The following is a 17,782-nucleotide window of genomic DNA, read 5'->3' as shown; positions in this document are numbered from 1 at the left end:
CCCGCCCAGCCTGGGGCCGCAGCACTCACGTCCGTCGGCTGTCCGCACCTCCATGTGCACCAGGTCTGCCTCCTTATCCAATCCGGCCACTGACCTGGGGAGGAAAGGAGAGTCAGACGCTCAGTGACCACAGGGACAGCAGACAACAAGGTGGGGAGGCATTCAGGATTAGTACTCAGAACGCTACTTTCTGAAGGAGGCCTGTCTTCTACATGAGGACCCACAGAACATGCGGACTCGCGGGCCCTGCAGAGAGGTTGCCTCTGGCAGCTGCCGCCTGTAATGGTTACAACTCAGGTGTCCTGGAGCCCTGCCAGGGAGTCAGCAGCTCTCAAAAACATAGAAACAAAAATAGCACAGAATAATGCACCCCATAGTAAAGATGGTCTAAACTTCTGTCATTGACCCTCTACCATCTCGCACCTGATTATTTCTATCACTTCCTTTCTACCCGAGGTTCCATATTCCATACCACTTTCTTCTCCCTGGGGAAAGTGGATAAAACTCCCTTCTGGCTGTTCGCTTCCAGACACTCCTGCCCTCCTGAGTTTGGACCTATCTACTTTTCCTTACCTCTACCTTGTAAACAATAAATATTTGGTAACAAATATTCAATATCTGGTCTGACAAGGACACAATTCTGGTGGTAGGAATGGGGAGCCTTAGAATTCTATGGCCAACAGCCAGAAAAAGGAAGGCTGAGAATCTTTACAATCTAATTCCTGTGGGCCTCCAACCTTCCACATATAGAGCCCAGTCTTGCATGAGATATCCAGGTGAGAGTAGGACCCAGAAAGTCAGCTTAGAAAGGCAACATAGACATGAAAACATTCACATACTAAAGACATCTCATAACCCACTCTGTCCAGCAAAATTGGACACTTAGTCTTTCTATTCTTATTTTCAATATCATTCAAAGATTGGTTTTCTGATTTTTCAGTTCTGAATAGATAAGAGGCAGCAAGTTAGAAAGGAAAAGTCAAATTTAAAACAATGAGAATCAACAGCTGGTACCCAGATAGCAAGACAAATAGAAAACTTATGAAAAACAGACCGAAGAACCCAAAACCCAACCTTCCACACCATAAATCTACTATGTGTCTTCTGGTCCTAAGGCCCTAACTGTTATTATATCACAGTTCACTATCTGACATCTGCGCCAAGAGGCTGCAGGCAGAGAAAACGGGAAGCAGGGGACTAATGACATCAGTTAACTCAGTTTAAGAAAATAGGGCTGCAAATGACCTATGTTAGGAAAAATAAAATGATTTTTGTTAATGATTATTGTGTTGAATGGCTAAACTTCAGTTACTTAAAAAGTTCATTTATGTGGGCTCCCCTGGTGGTCCAGTGGTTGAGAGTCTGCACAGGAGTTCAATCCCACACGCTGCCAGGAAACTAGGCCTATGCACCACAACGACTGAGCCCCATGCCCTCGGGCCCGTGCTCCACAACATAAGAAGCCACTGCAATGAGCAGCCCAAGCACTGCAGCTAGAGAGTAGCCCCACTCACTGCAACTGGAGAAAGCTTGTGCTCAGCTACAGAGAAAGTGCACTTATGTGAAGCAGTTCTTTCTCCAAAGAAGCTGAATGCAAGAGGTTTTTACTCTAGTGCTTTATTTTTTGCCTAATGATCATCAATATACTATCTTTTAATTTTTCCTCATCTCATTTGACCTTAAAGCAAAACACTTACAGAGAACAGTTATCATTAGTTATATTTGAGTGGATGGGAAACTGTGGCACAGAGCAATGGACATGTATCTAAGATGACACAGGAACGAGGCCAGAACTAGATAGACTGACTGACTTAGTTCTCCATCGAGAGCAGCTCCCAGCTGTCTTGACTCCTATCCCTCCTGCCTGCAGTGCCCTTGTATCCAACTCTCTCCCCGCCCCTTTTCTTCTCCAGATACCTCTCACCCTTGCTTCACTGCTAGTCGGCCTCTGCCTCCAGCAGTATCCCTCATCTCACTGAAGAATTTGATCTGCTTCCTTACCTTGGTGATTCTCAAACGTGGCTGCTCATAAGAGTCACTGGGGGAGCCTTGGAATATCCGGAGGCGTGAAGCCCTCCCCAAACCAATGAAATCAAAACCTCTGGGGTTGGATCAAGTCATGTGCATGTCTTAAAGCTCCGAGGTGATTTCCATGCACAGCCAAGTCTTAGAACAACTGCTTTGCATGGTTTACTCACATCACTTATGCAATTGCACTTGTATGTCTTCCATACTTAGATACAAATTTCAAAGAAGTAGGATCCTTTTTTTTTTTTTTTTAATTCTTGGTAATATCCTTGGTAGACCATCAGCAAATATGTTTTGAGTAAATGATTACAACACTTTCACTCAGGCAAAACTTCATAAGGCCCCGAGTAAGCCATGAGCTCACTTTTGGGTCCTAAAGAAAACTTCTTAGGCTCAAACAAGATCTCAGTTTCCTGTCTATGTCCCAGATCATCTTTTATCATGAAAATTGCTCAACTGGTGAGAAAACAGAAAAAAATCTACACAGACCTGAATAACATGTGAAGTGCTTTCCTCCTGGGGATATTTAGTTTTATAACAATTACCAAACTCGGCATCAGCACACAAGGATCATTTGAAACCCTAAAGGGGAAAGATAGGGATTCTTCTCCGAAATTGAGAGTTCTTCTTGATCTGAGCAAGGACCAAGGAGACAGGGGACAAAAGGACACAAGAAGCCACAGCCAAGCCTCCAGGGAAGAAACTGAAACTGGCTCCTGGAACCACATGCTCACAGTTATGACTGAACCACATGCTCACAGATGCTACGACGGAAGTCCAGATGCTACTCATGGAAGTACCTGGAAAAGGCCAAATGGCTTTCAAAGTTATTTTTAGCAACTGAATTCTCTGTTCCTACACAGTCTCCAAGTTCTAACATGTGCAATAGATCACACAGGAACTTATCAGAAACCAGGAACGGCTCACTCAGACAGCCATGCCCAAGAGACTTGGGCGCAACAACTGTGAAACCATGATCTCGTTCAGCCCCTTCACTAAGCAGATGAGAAAGCTGAGCTTCACACAACTGCCCAAAGACACACAGTTAGCTAGTGTCACTTGGCTGTAAAATCCAGTTTAGAACTTCAGGACAGCTTCTTTGCAGCACATGGGCTGCCATGAGGAAGTGACAGAGCTAAACTCTGGTGTGTTTTTCTCTCCTTGTGGATGTGAATTCTAGAAAAAAGTCTTCCCCAGAAATAAGAAAACTGGATATTGGTATGTGCATGAGGGAGGTATTAAGGGGACAAAGGACAAATGCTTGACAAACTGATTTGCTAGACTGTTAAATTTCAAGAAAATCTTGTCTCAACGCATTTCTCCAGCTCACACCACCAACATTCTTGTCCTTGATATTTTGGCTCAAACTGCCCCTCCACCTGGAATTTTCCTTCGGTCTCACTCTACATATTCCCCACTTATGACACAACTCAATACCACTTTCCATGAAAGCCTCCTGATCTTGACTAAACATTCTAATGCCATGAGAAACTTTCTAAAAATATTGAATACCAATGCACAGGTCCCAGTCCCGTAAATTCTGGTTTCATTGGTCTGGAGCAATAGTCCTCTCACATTTTAAATACATCAGAACCTTTTTATTAAAACAGATGTTGGGCTCAGCCCCCAGAGTTTTGTATTTGAGAGGTCTGGGGTAGGGCTCAACAATTTGCATTCTTAGCAAACACATAAAAGATATGATGTTGATGGTCAGGGAACACACTCTGAGAAACACTACCCTGGAATATCATCCAGGAATTGATAGCTTTTAGATGCTCGTGGGTGATAACGATGTACAGTCAGAGTCAAAAATCACTCATTAGAGACTGAAATGCAACCTTTACAAACCAAGCTGAAATATCCCTTCCTTTGTATATATCAGCGAGGTAGTTAAAAGCATGCATTTTGGAATCAGACACCCCGAGTAAGAGTCTCGGCTCCATCACTTAGTCGCCATGGGATCGCAGGCAATTAACTCAATCTCTTCTTGTTGCATTTTTCTAATCTGCACACTGGGGATATGATACTAGCACCCTTCTCATTGTTTCTTTGAGAACTAAATGCATGTAAACATTTCAAATAGAGGCATACATCAACACCTAACTCTATGTAATTCTTACCAATATAGAGCTCACATTATATGTAACTAATACTTTTTAAGTGTAATATTTATTGAGCATCTAATGTACCAAAAATGTTATTATCATCTTTTTTTTGGCCATGTGGCATGTGGGATCTTAGTTCCCCAACCAGGAATCGAACCCACACTCCCTGTAGTGGAAGCACAGAGTGATAACCACTGGACCTCCAGGAAAGGCCCCTTTTATTATTAATTCAATATGTTGTCTCTCTTAATTCTTAAACAAACTTTTGAAATTGGCAGTATAATTTTTTTCAGATGAGGAAGTGAACATTTTGAGATGGCACACTGCCTAACCATTGGTACAGAGTGAGAAAGAGATGGATCTTAGATTCATACATAATTTGTTTTATGCCACCATCAATTATCTGTGTACCTCAATTTTTTTCTCCTTCTTTACTGTACTGTCCTTAAAGATGGGATTTAGATCTGATTAAATTATTTTCCACTAGCGCCTAGCATTGTGCCTTTCTGCTCTGAATTATTAAATATCAGCTGAGTAGATAGATGAACACACAAATGAAAGTAGTAATAACCCCAACAGTATGTTTAGGATAAATGTGGAAAACGGTTCCATAATATGGTGGAACAGATTTCATCTGTTTAATTAATCTCTAGGCAATTAAGTAAATAAAGTCTTCATTTTCCATTATTATGCTGTTATTTTCACCATTTATCCTCAAAGCAATATTGGATCTGTCAAACACAGTCATCTGTGATTTGCTTGACAAATGCACGACCATCCTTTGAAAATGCTAGGGCCACAAAAACCCAGTTATCTCATCTAGCTCAAATGAACACAGCTCCTCTAGTGGGCACTCTGGGAGCTCTCCTTCTGTATCACAATAATCCCTGCCTCAGTCAACAGCCGGCTCCTCCCAGATCCACAGACTTCTAGGTGTAGAACCCTATGCCCATGTTGTACTATATGGCTCTGTCCCTGTCTACAGCTGATTAGACCAGGGTAGATCCTCACCAAAGCTGGTTCAAAGACACGTTTCCCAGACTTTAGGACTGCCTTGAGAAACCGTAGCATGAGACTCAGAGAAACTTGTCTTGGATACCTTTAACTATTCAGCCATAAAGAAGAGAGAAGCAAAGATGAGAGGAAAAAAAGAAAGAAAGAAGGCACTTCATGAGGTTATGGGTTAGGGACCTTTGTGAGGTCTAAATGCATTCCCTTTCTGGGATTCTAATCTCTCTCTCTCTTTCAATAAGCAAAGAGATCAAACCAGTCAATCCTAAAGGAAATTAACCCTAAAATAATCACTGGAAGGACTGATGCTGAAGCTGAAGCTCCAATACTTTGGCCAGCTGATGTGAAGAGCTGACTCATTGGAAAAGATCCTGATGCTGAGAAACACTGAGACAGGAGGAGAAGGGGACAACAGAGGATGAGATGGTTGGATGGCATCACCGACTCGATGGACATGAGTTTCAGCAAGTTCTGTGAGATGGTGAAAGACAGGGAAGCTTGGCATGTTGCAGTCCATGGGGCCACAGAGAGTCAGACATGACTGAGCAAGTGAACAACAACAAAATCAGTTACTGTTTCCCATACCCAGAATCGTCATTAATATGCTCTCTAAAAGTTGCTCAGCATGTGCAGAGCCATTTCTGGACATAAGGGTTAGCTACTGTCCCTTCAGCATCCTGGTTCTCCCAGCAAATTAAAAGGGCTACTGACTACTTTATCAGTATCTCTCTAACGATAGGCTGTGTTCTACTGGTGGATTATAAAATACATCTAGCAGATAAAACCCCAATTATTTTTTATAAAATATGGAATGGAAGCATCAGAGAGCATTTCATGTGGTAGACTAAGTGTTTTTCATAACATGTAAAGATATATAAGAAGATATAGGTTTATACAGGGTCATAAGTATAGCATTTCTTACCAGAGAAGCAGTATTGAAGGAAGGGAGGGAGGAAGAGAAAGAGAGAGGGAAGGAAGTAGGAAGGAAGGGAGGGGCCAAGGAGGAAGGAAGGAAAGAGAAACTACATGGTCTAATTTAATATAATACCTTTCCAAATTCTAAATGGCTAGAATGAAATCCAGCAGTCACATGAACTATTTTCAGGACAAGGCATACACACATCAGGAGGTCACTTGCACCAGATGAGGAGTTTGAACTCAGCTGAAGAATCTCAGTGAACCATCGCTAATATCACGCTCATGCTGGCAGTAGCAATTTGAAGCTAAGCTTTGGTCACTGGGGTTTGTGACTCTGCTAATATAGTGACAATCCATGAGGTTTTACCTGAATACAACTGAATGGCTGGTCTGCTAGGAATACAACCAGTAATCCCTTTGCAAGTACTTACTGAATACTCACAATGTGTGAGCACTTAGGAAACTGCCAACCAGTCTGCCACACAGCCCATTTGTTTTCCATATACATATGGGCTATAGATTAGCATAGCTCTAGAGAACAAGATCATGTCATATGATCACAGCTTAAGAAAAGGTTGCTCATAGAAAACTATTTGATCCTATTAAACAGACCAAGCACATTGCCTCATTTGTAGAGGGATTGCCGAGAGCAGGCAATGCTCTTATTCCCAGCCACTAGATTTTGGAATGTTCATCCTCAGACTCCACTACCTGTCTCCTGAGAGTACCTTTAATAGGTATCTATGGGGTAACACACAGAGGGAATTTCAGTCTTGTTGGAAAGGTGCAGTGGGTCAGGTAGGGTTTCACAGAAATGGGGAAATAAGGAGCAGGCTTGAAGAATGTGTGCGATTGGAAAGTCAGAAAGGAGAGAGGGATGATATGGCCCAAGGTATGATGGTGCAAATAGACATGATGGAGAGGAGAATACTGAGCAGCAGTCATAAGAGACCACTTTGGAGACAGAATAAGAAAGGATCTGAAGTCAGTGAAAAGCCACCATGCCAGGAATTATGAATTGCTTCCAGCAAACTAAAATCTGTGACATTCCCTAACATTGGATGAATTATTTTCTTTTTGTCTATTTCTTTAGAAATTAATTTCTATTAAAACATCTTTTATAAACTGTTACTTAGAAAAGTCTATACTTTTAAAAAATGTTTTATTGGGAGATTGGGACTGACAAATATACACCACTATGTATAAAATAGATAATAAGAACCAGCCATACATCACAGGGAACTCTACTCAATGCTCTGTAATGACCTATATGGGAAAAGAATCTTTTAAAAAAGAGGATATATGTATATGTGTAACTGATTCACTTTGCTGTCCAGCAGGAATTAACACAATATTGCAAATCAACTGTAAGTTAAATGTCAGTTGCTCAGTCATGTCTGACTCTTTTTGCAACCCCATGGACTATAGTCTGCCAGGCTCCTCTGGCCATGTGATTCTCCAGGCAAGAATATGAGCGTGGGTAGCCATTCCCTTCTCTAGGGGATTTTCCTGACCCAGGGATTGAACCTGGGGCTCCTACATTGCAGGCAGATTCTTTACCGTCTGAGCCACCAGGGACAACTGAATCAACTGTACTCCAATAAAAGTTTTTTAAAACTTAAAACAACCTAATAATGCTGCTTTATCTTTATTTATTTTTGGTTTCTATGGGATATGCTTAAGATATCACAACACGGAGCATGTGTGACTCCCAAATGGCAGTGCATTGTGGGGATCCTCTCATGTCCTCGTTCACTGAGGTCTTGAGCCAATACCTGAAGCTTCCCAAATGCTTCTTGTGTGTCCAGCATGGACTCCAGCAGAAAAATGAGGGTCAGGGGCCAGAGGTAGTGGAGGGGTTAGAAAGTGGGGTAGGAAATAATTTGAGAGAGAAATAGGTTATAAATATATAATAAAGATATAGAGATCAGTTAAACAAAAACAATTCAGTTCAGTTCAGTCACTCAGTCATGTCTGACTCTTTGTGACCCCATGGACTGCAGCACACCAGGCTTCCCTATCCATCACCAACTCCCGGAGCTTACTCAAACTCATGTCCATCGAGTTGGCCATGCCATCCAACCATCTCATCCTCTGTCGTCTCCTTCTCCTCCTGCCTTCAATCTTTCCTAGCATCAGGGTCTTTTCCAAAGAGTCAGTTCTTCACATCAGGTGGCCAAAGTATTGGAGTTTCAGCTTCAGCATCAATACTTCCAATGAATACTCAGGACTGATTTCCTTCAGGATTGACTGATTTGATCACTTTTCAGTCCAAGGGGCTCTCAAGAGTCTTCTCCAACACCACAGTTCAGAAGCATCAATTCTTTGGTTCTCAGCTTTCTTTATAGTCCAACTCTCACATACATATATGACTACTGGAAAAACCATAACTTTGACTAGACAGATCTTTGTTGGAAAAGTAATGTCTCCACTTTTTAATATACTGTCTAGGTTGGTCATAACTTTCCTTCCAAGGAGTAAGTGTCTTTTAATTTCATGGCTGCAGTCACCATCTGCAGTCAGTGATTTTTTAGCCCAAATAAATAAAGTCAACCACTGTTTCCATTGTTTCTCCATCTATTTGCCATGAAGTGATGGGACCAGATGCCATGATCTTAGTTTTCTGAATGTTGAGCTTTAAGCCAACTTTTTCACTCTCCTCTCTCACTTTCATCAAGAGGCTCTTTAGTTCTTCTTCACTTTTTGCCATAACAGTGGTGTCATCTGCTCATCTGAGGTTATTTTTCCAGGCTATCTTGATTCCAGATTGTGCTTTACCCAGCCTGGCATTTTGCATGATGTATTCTGCATATAAGTTAAATAAGCAGGGTGATAATATACAGCCTTGACGTATTCCTTTACCAATTTGGAACCAGTCTGTTGTTCCATATCCAGTTCTAACTGTTGCTTCTTGACCTGAATACAGATTTCTCAGGAGGCAGGTCAGGTGGTCTGGTATTCCCATCTCTTCAAGAATTTTCCACAGTTTGTTGTGACCCACACAGTCAAAGGCTTTGGCTTAGTCAATAAAGCAGAAATAGATGTTTTTCTGGAGCTCTCTTGCTTTTTTGATGATCCAGTGGATGTTGGCAATTTGACCTCTGGTTCCTCTGCCTTTTCTAAATCCAACTTGAACATATGGAAGTTTACCAATCACGTATTGTTAAAGCCTGGCTTGGAGAATTTTGAGCATTACTTTGCTAGCGTGTGAATGAGTGCAATTGTGCAAGAGTTTGAACATTCTCTGGCATTGCCTTTCTTTCAGATTGGAATGAAAACGGACCTTTTCCAGTCCTGTGGCCACTGCTGAGTTTCCCGTTTGCTGGCATATTGAGTGCAGCACTTTCATAGCACCATCTTTTAGGATTTGAAACAGCTCAAAAACAATTAGGAAGGAACAAAAGTCTCACTGCAGGCTGGGGGACTGGAGAAGGAGAGAGTGGGACAAATAGAGAGAGTAGCATGGAAACATATAGATTACCATATGTAAAATAGATAGCCAGTGGGAATTTGCTGTATGATTTAGGGAACTCAAATCAGGGCTCTGTGACAACCTAGAGGAGTGGGATGGGGTGGGATGGGGTGGGAGTTGGGACGAAGCTGTAGGAGGGAGGAGACATATGCATTACTGTGGCTGATACATGATGATGTGAGGCAGAAACCAATATAATATTGTACAAATATTATATCCTGTACAATATAATATTGTACAATTAAAAATAAATAATGTTTTTTTAAATGAGAAAAATCACATTATCTTATTAAAAAAGAAGTCTCACTGCCCCACATTTCCCAAACTGGAGTCTGGGATGACACAGTCAGTGTTTATTGGGGTTGCTGGATCACACGAGGTATCATCAGCCCTAGGTTCTAATCCTGGCTCTATATCTATTAGTTGTGTGACTCTGAGCAAGTTACTTAATCTCTCTAAATCTATAATTTTCCATAAGAGTTAAAACTTCCTTGTTTTGTCTTGATGAACATGAAATAGTATATGCACATATTTAGAGAATATTCCCACTGGGTTCCTGGCATCTTACATTCAGACACACACAAAGATGTGCACACACACATACACTCATCTGAACATCACTGATTGTGTAGAAAGTGTCTAAGGAAAACCTGCATTGGAGTGTAGGAGAAAGGCACTGGGCTGGGGCAAAGACCTCAGTTCTGGTCACAGTCTAGCACTGTGGCTTTGGCCATGTCACTTGGCCCCTCTTGGCACAGTTCCTCTCTCTGCACATCACAGGCCTTGCCAGGTGTGGGGTGGGCGATGCCGGGATCCCCTCCCGCTCTGCTCTCTGGCACTGAGAGCCTCTGTGGCTGTGGAGGATGGAGGTACATGAGCTCTTCCTTTGCGCTGACGGCTCTTATGCCCCTGTTCCATCCTGCTCTGCCCCATTTCTCTGAGGCAGGGGTGGGATGTCTTTCTAATCAAGTGAGTGCATCAGAAGGGAGAGGAATCCCCTGCTGGGTAGGTCCCTGAGGTGTTGCAAGCCACCGGCAGGGTACAGCTGCAGCTGAAGAGGACTTTTCTGAACAGTCTTGTGCAACCAAATCCCATCCGCCCTGCACCTCCCTGGGGACCAGAAGACCAAGGCGGGAGCAGGAAGACAAAGTTACTGCTGAGGACCAGTGAGCTGGAGGGCCCCACATGCAAGAGTTTACAGAGCACCTTGCCATCATCCTCCTGTAATCTCACTGCTTTAGTCCTAGCAGCTATTGTTCCCATTTTGCAGATGATCAAACCCCAAGCCAAAGTCACTCAAGATAAGCAGGTGGAGCTGGGGTTCCCACCAGACTCTCCTGACTCTGGGCCCAGAGCTCTCAGTCCTGTGGGCTTTCCCCAGCTGCTTCTTCGCAGATCAGCACGTGTAATTAGATGCAAGATCGTGTGGTATGGACTGGAAGCGCTGGAGGAACTGAGAGAGCTAATTAGAAAAGGCCAAGGGCATTAAGGAGACAGCTTGGGCGGATATTTTGTAGAAGTTCTAGAGAAGAAAGAGGAAGGAACCAGGTATATTTATAGACTAATAATGTGCAGAAGGGGGAAAAATGTGCTGCCTTCGGCAATTCTCATCAAGTTAATGGATGTTGCCAATTATTGTGGTAACATTTTTAATTGTATCTTAGCTCTGAAGAGAATAAAAACAGAATTTCCTGGTCTTTGCCTCAGGACTGTTAGGGGCACACATTCTGGTACATTATGGTAGCATGGACATGCTTGCTCAGAGCCTACAAAGACAGCCCACTTCATGGGAAAGCCTTACTAATGGCTGTGCCAGACCTAATCGGGGCTGAAAGGAATAGTTAGAGAAAGGGGTCTCTGCTTTATACACATGGGTTCATGTGTATAAATGGGTCTGGAAGACAACAGGAAATTATGAGAGGAAATAGGCTGTAATCACATGGGGCCCTCATGAAGAAGATGGTAATCACAGCATCACTGATGCTCATGTACTGATAGCTAGTATGTGTGTGCTATGTTATGGTCCCTGTGATATGATGCATTGTGTGTGATACTATTTAAGACTCATAATAATTGGTGTAGTTATTTGAATAATGCCTGCCTCTCCTTGAGAATGTAAGTTTCCTAAAGGGAGGGGGCCTTGCCTGCTTTGTCCACCATGGCGAATCCACTTCCTAGCATAAAGCTGGTACTTAATCATGAGGTTGAACCAAGGATTAAAACTTCTAATTTTGGTCTGCATTTCACTAGTCAGGGACTACAGGCTCAGAGGAGCTAGGGTGGTGGCTTGTCGAAGTCATCACAGCTAATAAATGGCAGCTCTCAGATTTAAACCCAGGTCCACTGGATTTGGCCCTGGAGGACATTCTATGATGCACCACGGAGCCTGCCTTTCTTCACTGGAGAAAGAAGAAGGAAGTGAGAAAATGACCAACATGTGTTCATCAGCTACAATGTGCCAGGCATCTCATTTCTTTACATCATTACATCATTCTAAGAAGAAATCTATGAAGCACGTATTGCCCACAGATTGAAAATGTATAAATGTATAAAGATGGCCAAAAGGTGTATGAAAAGATGTTCAATGTCAATAATCATCAAGGAAACAAAAATCAAAACCACAATGAGACATTACTTCACAGTTGTTAGAATGGCTTATTTTCAACAAGACAAGAAATAACAAGTGTTGGCAAGGATGTAGAACAAGAAAATTTTATTGCGCTGCTGTTGGGAATTAAATTGCAAACACTATGGAAAACAGTATGGAGGTTCCTCAAAAAATTAAAAATAGAACTACCGCATGATCCAAAAAAAAAAAAGCATAAATAGAGATCCTGAGAATTTAAGTAGCTTGCACAAGATTCCTCAGGTGGAAAAGGAGATGAGAGAAGACTCAAATGATCCCATAAGTTAACCTCAACACAGCTTCCTTTTACTGCATGTGTCCCAAAGAGTGACACAGTGACACAGATCAAACGAATCCTAGAAACACAAGGCATGGGTGGATGGAAAATAAAAGTGTACGGTCTCCTGTTCCTTCAAACAACTCTTTTAGGGACAACTTGGGAACAACCTGTGGCACAGGAAATTTTTGATGATCCCTCCCACACCCATCCCCAACCCTCAGTTCCCCTTCTGTGCTTCTCTGATTTCTACATTCAGGGGTCTCATGCTTCCCACCCTGCATGTGTGCCAGGACCCAAGATAGTCATCTACATAGGCTTGCCCTTCCTGAATAATATCCTGGGATCTAAAACCAACCACCAGCAGCTCACGGCAATATCTAGACCCTCAGCCAATAGCAGCCAAAAAAACAAAAAAAAAATAACTGAAAGAATGAAAAGATCTCCTTCAGTAACAAGTGAGATCTAGGGAGGGGCAACAGAGCCAATGAATGCTAACCAGCTGCACTTAAGATGCAAGGATCAGTCACTGAACACCTTTGCCCAGCAGCCTCATTCTCTAAGCAGAGGGTAAATGAGTGAATTACCCCCTTTCCTAGGCCTGGAAAGGAACACAGCCTAAGTACTAACAGATTTGCAAACACTCTTAAGATCTCTGCACCTGAGACCCAGAGAGCTCATGCCACATGCCCAGGCTTCCCAGTTTAGGACACTAAAACTGGTTTATCTGAGAATCAGCCATTTCAACTCAAAAGTCAGCACCAGTCCCTTCCTGCCTCTTCCGCTTCTGCATTTCTATCTTGTTCAGTACATTTCACTAAGAAGCAGGGGCAAGAGGGGGCTTTGCAGTCCAAGATCTCTCTGATTCTAGCTCCCCCACCAAGTTACATGACCTTGACACTCACCTGACCTCTCTGAGCCTCAGAATCCCCTTCTCTGTTAAGAGAATAATAACATACTTACTTCTAAGTGTTGTTGTGAGGATCAAAGTCTGTGATAGTAAGGCTTTGATAGTAAGACATTCCTAGGCTTAGGAATACTCAACAACTCATGTCAGGGCTTCCCAGTGAATTGTCAGGCTTTGACCCCCACTACTGTTCCAAGCCCCACACTCCCTTTTACCTGCATAGACACTGCTGGAGGCACATCTCCTGGCTAAGAGGAGAAACGGGTAACATCACCAGCTTCTATCTACACTTAGAGCTATTTCATCTACCCCCAAAACAGAATTCCTCCCAAACCCCAGCACATTCCAGAGGCAACAATGAAAACTCCCAGGCCCTAAAAACTGAGACCGAGGTGAGGACTCAGAGCCCTGGCACAGGACAGCGTACTCCTCTGAGACATCGCTCACACCTGCATCTGCCAGCCTGGAGAAGGGCTGCCTGGGGGAAGAGCAAGAAGTCAGACCCTCCGGGACAATTACAATTAAACTGAACCAGATGCTCTGAATTCCTCTCCTGGGAGCCATTCTGCTTAGTCCAGGGCTGGAGCAACATCACTTAATAGGCCCTTTTTCATCTTTAATTTCTCTGATTCAGAAAGTTTACAAGATCAATTGCTAAGAGGGCTAATGTGAGGAGATGAGGCAGCAAGTTGCTCTGGGCCCAGAGTCAGCTAATTCCTTAGCTTCTAACTAGAGTCCACAGGGACTCACTTATATAAAGCCTGAGAACTTGCCTGGCTCTATAGCCCCTCCCATCCACAAAGTTCCTGTAAATAAAGAATTCGAATTGTAATCCCGCAAAAATCGAGGCTTCCCTGGTAGCTCAGCTGGTAAAGAATCTGCCTGCAATGCAGGAGACCCCAGTTCAACTCCTGGGTTGGGAAGATCCCCTGGAGGAGGGATAGGCTACCCACTCCAGTATTCTTGGTCTTCCCTGTGGCTCAGACAGTAAAGAATCCGCCTGCAATGTCGGAGACCTAGGTTCGATCCCTGGGTTGGGAAGATCCCCTGGAGGAGGGCATGGCAACCCTCTCTAGTATTCTTGCCTGGATAATTCCCACAGACAGAGGAGCCTGGTGGGCTATGGTCCATGGGGTCACATACAGTCCATGGGGTCACAAAGAGTCTGACAAGACTGAGTGGCTAAGCACCAAGAACAGCTTATCAGCCTCAAGCTAGCCAACATTTCCCAGGAATCTCAAGAAGATCTTGTTAAATATCCTTCAGCTCTGGGCCAGAGCAGGGCTCCTGAGCGTGGAGCCTGCCCTGTTCAACCTTCATACCTAGGATCCCAGGGACCCTGATTCTTCAAAGGCTAACAGAGACAATACAACATCATGACCACATCAACGGGAAATCAGACTGTGTGAGTCTAAATCTCATTTCTACCTCTTTCTGAGCCTTGGTCTCCTCATCTGTAGATGGGAGTAACAGTACCGGTTTGTGGGCACATAAGTAAATGGCACCAGTAATGTGCTTAGCATGGCACCTGCACTTGGTAAATGCTAACTCTCACTCACTGTCCCTTCTGCTTGGGGCACCTGCGCCAGCACATTGTGGTCATTCAAGGATGAATTCAAAATGGGCCGACACTGTGAAGCACTGGTGTTTCATGGGAAAAATAGGATTATATTCAGACTTCATTTTAGCCAGTGTTCTAGAAGTAGCCACTACATCCCTGAGAGATGTGACAGCCTTTTCATTTCACTATTTTCCCTATCTCCTTTATTCTTATAGTAAGTTAAACCCTCCCCTCCTCCATTTCCTCCCCACAGGAAGCCACATACAGGAATAATGCTGGCTGATGACAAGTTTACCAAACGATTCTTGGAAAAAGCATGGAAGAAGGAAAGAAAAAGAAAAGAAAGTGCCTCCCAACCAGAGGACATACATTCTCCGAATGGAAAAACAAACCAGAAGGGGACTAGCTCCTACTATCTGCTCTGGAGGACACATTCTCCAGGATCCTTCGTTTCCTTAACAGGACACTTGCCTCACTTCCCCCAACATGTCTGCATATTTTCCTTAATGATGGCAGAATTAAACTGAACTTTTTCTGTACAGCTAGCTCTGGGGGATTCTAGAAAGCCCAGGAAGGAAGTTTCAATTTGTGCACTTGCTGAGAATGAATTCTGCCTCATATAACTCCTGACAAATTGCCATTTTTAAAGGGTTTGTTAATTTCCAATGAGCAAATGGCACATCAGATATCTTGTTTATTCAACAGATGCTCCTGAGCTAAACAAATGGTTCTTGTTTAACAAATATGGAAACATCTTGTCAGCTTTGCTGAAATCATCCTGTGTAACCATCAAGGAAGGGTCCTGTGGTTTGTGGAGAAAATACGGGCTGCCTCCCTCCCATGCAGGGCTCTCCAAAGGGCTGGGGATGGAGGTTCCATTGAAAGACATATGTGAAGCTCCTTGATCACAGGCTAGGAAGCGGCCCTTAGACAAAGGTCCTGGGATTTCTCCCCTCCTGTGAAGATGTCAGGTATTTCTGATTCAGGTCTATTTGATCCAGAAATCTCCTTCCTGCTGAATCTGAAAATAACCTTGAAGGAGATAACCATCTGACACAGAGAGATGGTATAGGAATTGTGGTTAATATCTCAGCTCTGGAGTAAAGCCTAGGTTGGATTCTGATGCACTTGGGAACTGTGTGAACTTGGGCTGCTTACTTAACCTCTCAAGCTTAGTTTTCTCTATCTCCTATTCCCATGTCCTCCATTGTCTGGGAGAAGTAAATATGGCATTTTTGATACTGTGATGGCTTGATGACTCTGGTCAGAAATGAAATCTAAACAGAGAATGAAGTCCTTACAAGTCTCAAAACTCCAGCCTGATATCATAATTAATTTCAGCCAATGAGCTAGGGATCTAGCTAGACTAAGAGGTAGGGTATGATGAGGAGGGCTGGGAAAGAAGGAAAGGAAAGAGGCCAGCTTGTCAGGAGTACACAAGGACATGTAGAGAGAGATGAGGGCTGACCTCTGTCAAGTCCAAATGTGCAAGGATAAATCCCATCTGCTGATGAGTGCAGCATAGTACATGGTACTAATTATAAGAGGGATGTTATTTCAAAGCCTCCCTGCTGGGAAGTATCATGGAAAATTACCTTGAGACTGCATCTAACATGCTGAAAATTAATTTACTCCACACTTGAGGTGCTTTGGAGAGATGCAAAGTGAGGTTAATCCCAGATGAGCATAGTATTACCAGATACTGTCTGAAGGAGCTACAGACGTTAACCGACCTGAACCTGTAAAAGGACTGCAGAAGATATCTACCTCCCCAACCAGGCATGGTTAATTACCTGACACATCTCCACAGTAACTCTATAAGGTAGAGAACAGCATGATTATCATCATTAGGTTGATGAAGAAACTTAGGCTTAGAAAAATGGCCCCAAATACTAAGAGCTTCTAATGGAGAAGCCAAGATGCCTATCTCAGAAAACATGCCCATCTTAGGAAATATGCCCTTAACATCTCTGAAAACGAAATGGGAGAGAGTTCAGGTGGTTTCAAAAGTTAGGTAACTTGTGAGCCGAATTTTAGGAGATATTAAGTAGTTTGTCTGGAACTGCAATGTTCTGCTTCCACTATCCTGGCAAAGGGAAGGCATGACTGAAGATCTGGAGGTAAATGATCTCCTGGTATGTATGAGATGAGTGATAGGTGTAGAAAGTAGGTCAGTAGGTGTATGTGAGTTTGGAAAGATGCTTCAGATATTTGGTGTGAGAAGGCAGTCTGGACCATGTTAAAGGGTTTGGAATTTAATCTCTAGGCTAGCCAAGACATGGAAGCCACTCAAATGCCCATTGATGATGAATGGGTAAAGAAGATATGGTACATATACACAATGGAATACTACTCAGCCATAAAAATAATTAAATAATGCCATTTGCAGCAACATATACGGACCTGGAGATTATCATACTAAATGAAGTAAGCCAAAGACAAATATCATATATCATTTATACTTGGAATCTTAAAAAAAAATGATACAAATGAACTTATACACAAAACAGAAATAGATCCACACACATAGAAAACAAACTTATGGTTACCAGAGATGAATATGGGGGTTAAATTAGAAGCTTGGGATTAACATATACGTGTGTGTGTGTGCTCATTTGTGTCTGACTCTTTGTGACTCCACAGACTGCAGCTCGCCAGGCTCCTCTGTCCACTGAATTTTCCAGTCAAGAATACTGGAGTGGGTTGCCATTTCCTACTCCAGGGGATCTTCCTGACCCAGGGATTGAACCATCATCTCTTCCATCTCCTGCAATGGCAGGCAGATTCTTTACAACTGTGCTACCTACGATCCATACTACTCAATATAAAGTAGATAACTAACAAAGATTTACTGTATAGCACAGGGAACTATATTCA

General features: G+C 43.0%; 1 protein-coding gene across 1 annotated transcript in view; it reads right to left on the bottom strand.

The window, feature by feature from the left end:
- Positions 1-17,782, bottom strand: part of SORCS3 (sortilin related VPS10 domain containing receptor 3) — a 545,070-nt gene that overhangs the window by 171,063 nt on the left and 356,225 nt on the right. The window contains exon 6 of the mRNA XM_061163158.1: positions 30-94. Coding sequence (XP_061019141.1) covers positions 30-94 — 65 coding nt within the window. The remainder of the gene's footprint in view (positions 1-29; positions 95-17,782) is intronic.

The sequence above is a fragment of the Dama dama genome, chromosome 15 (genome assembly GCF_033118175.1).
Source record: "Dama dama isolate Ldn47 chromosome 15, ASM3311817v1, whole genome shotgun sequence".
NCBI lineage: Eukaryota > Metazoa > Chordata > Mammalia > Artiodactyla > Cervidae > Dama > Dama dama.
Note: the sequence above shows the minus strand (reverse complement) of the source record. Positions and strands in the feature narration are given on the sequence as shown.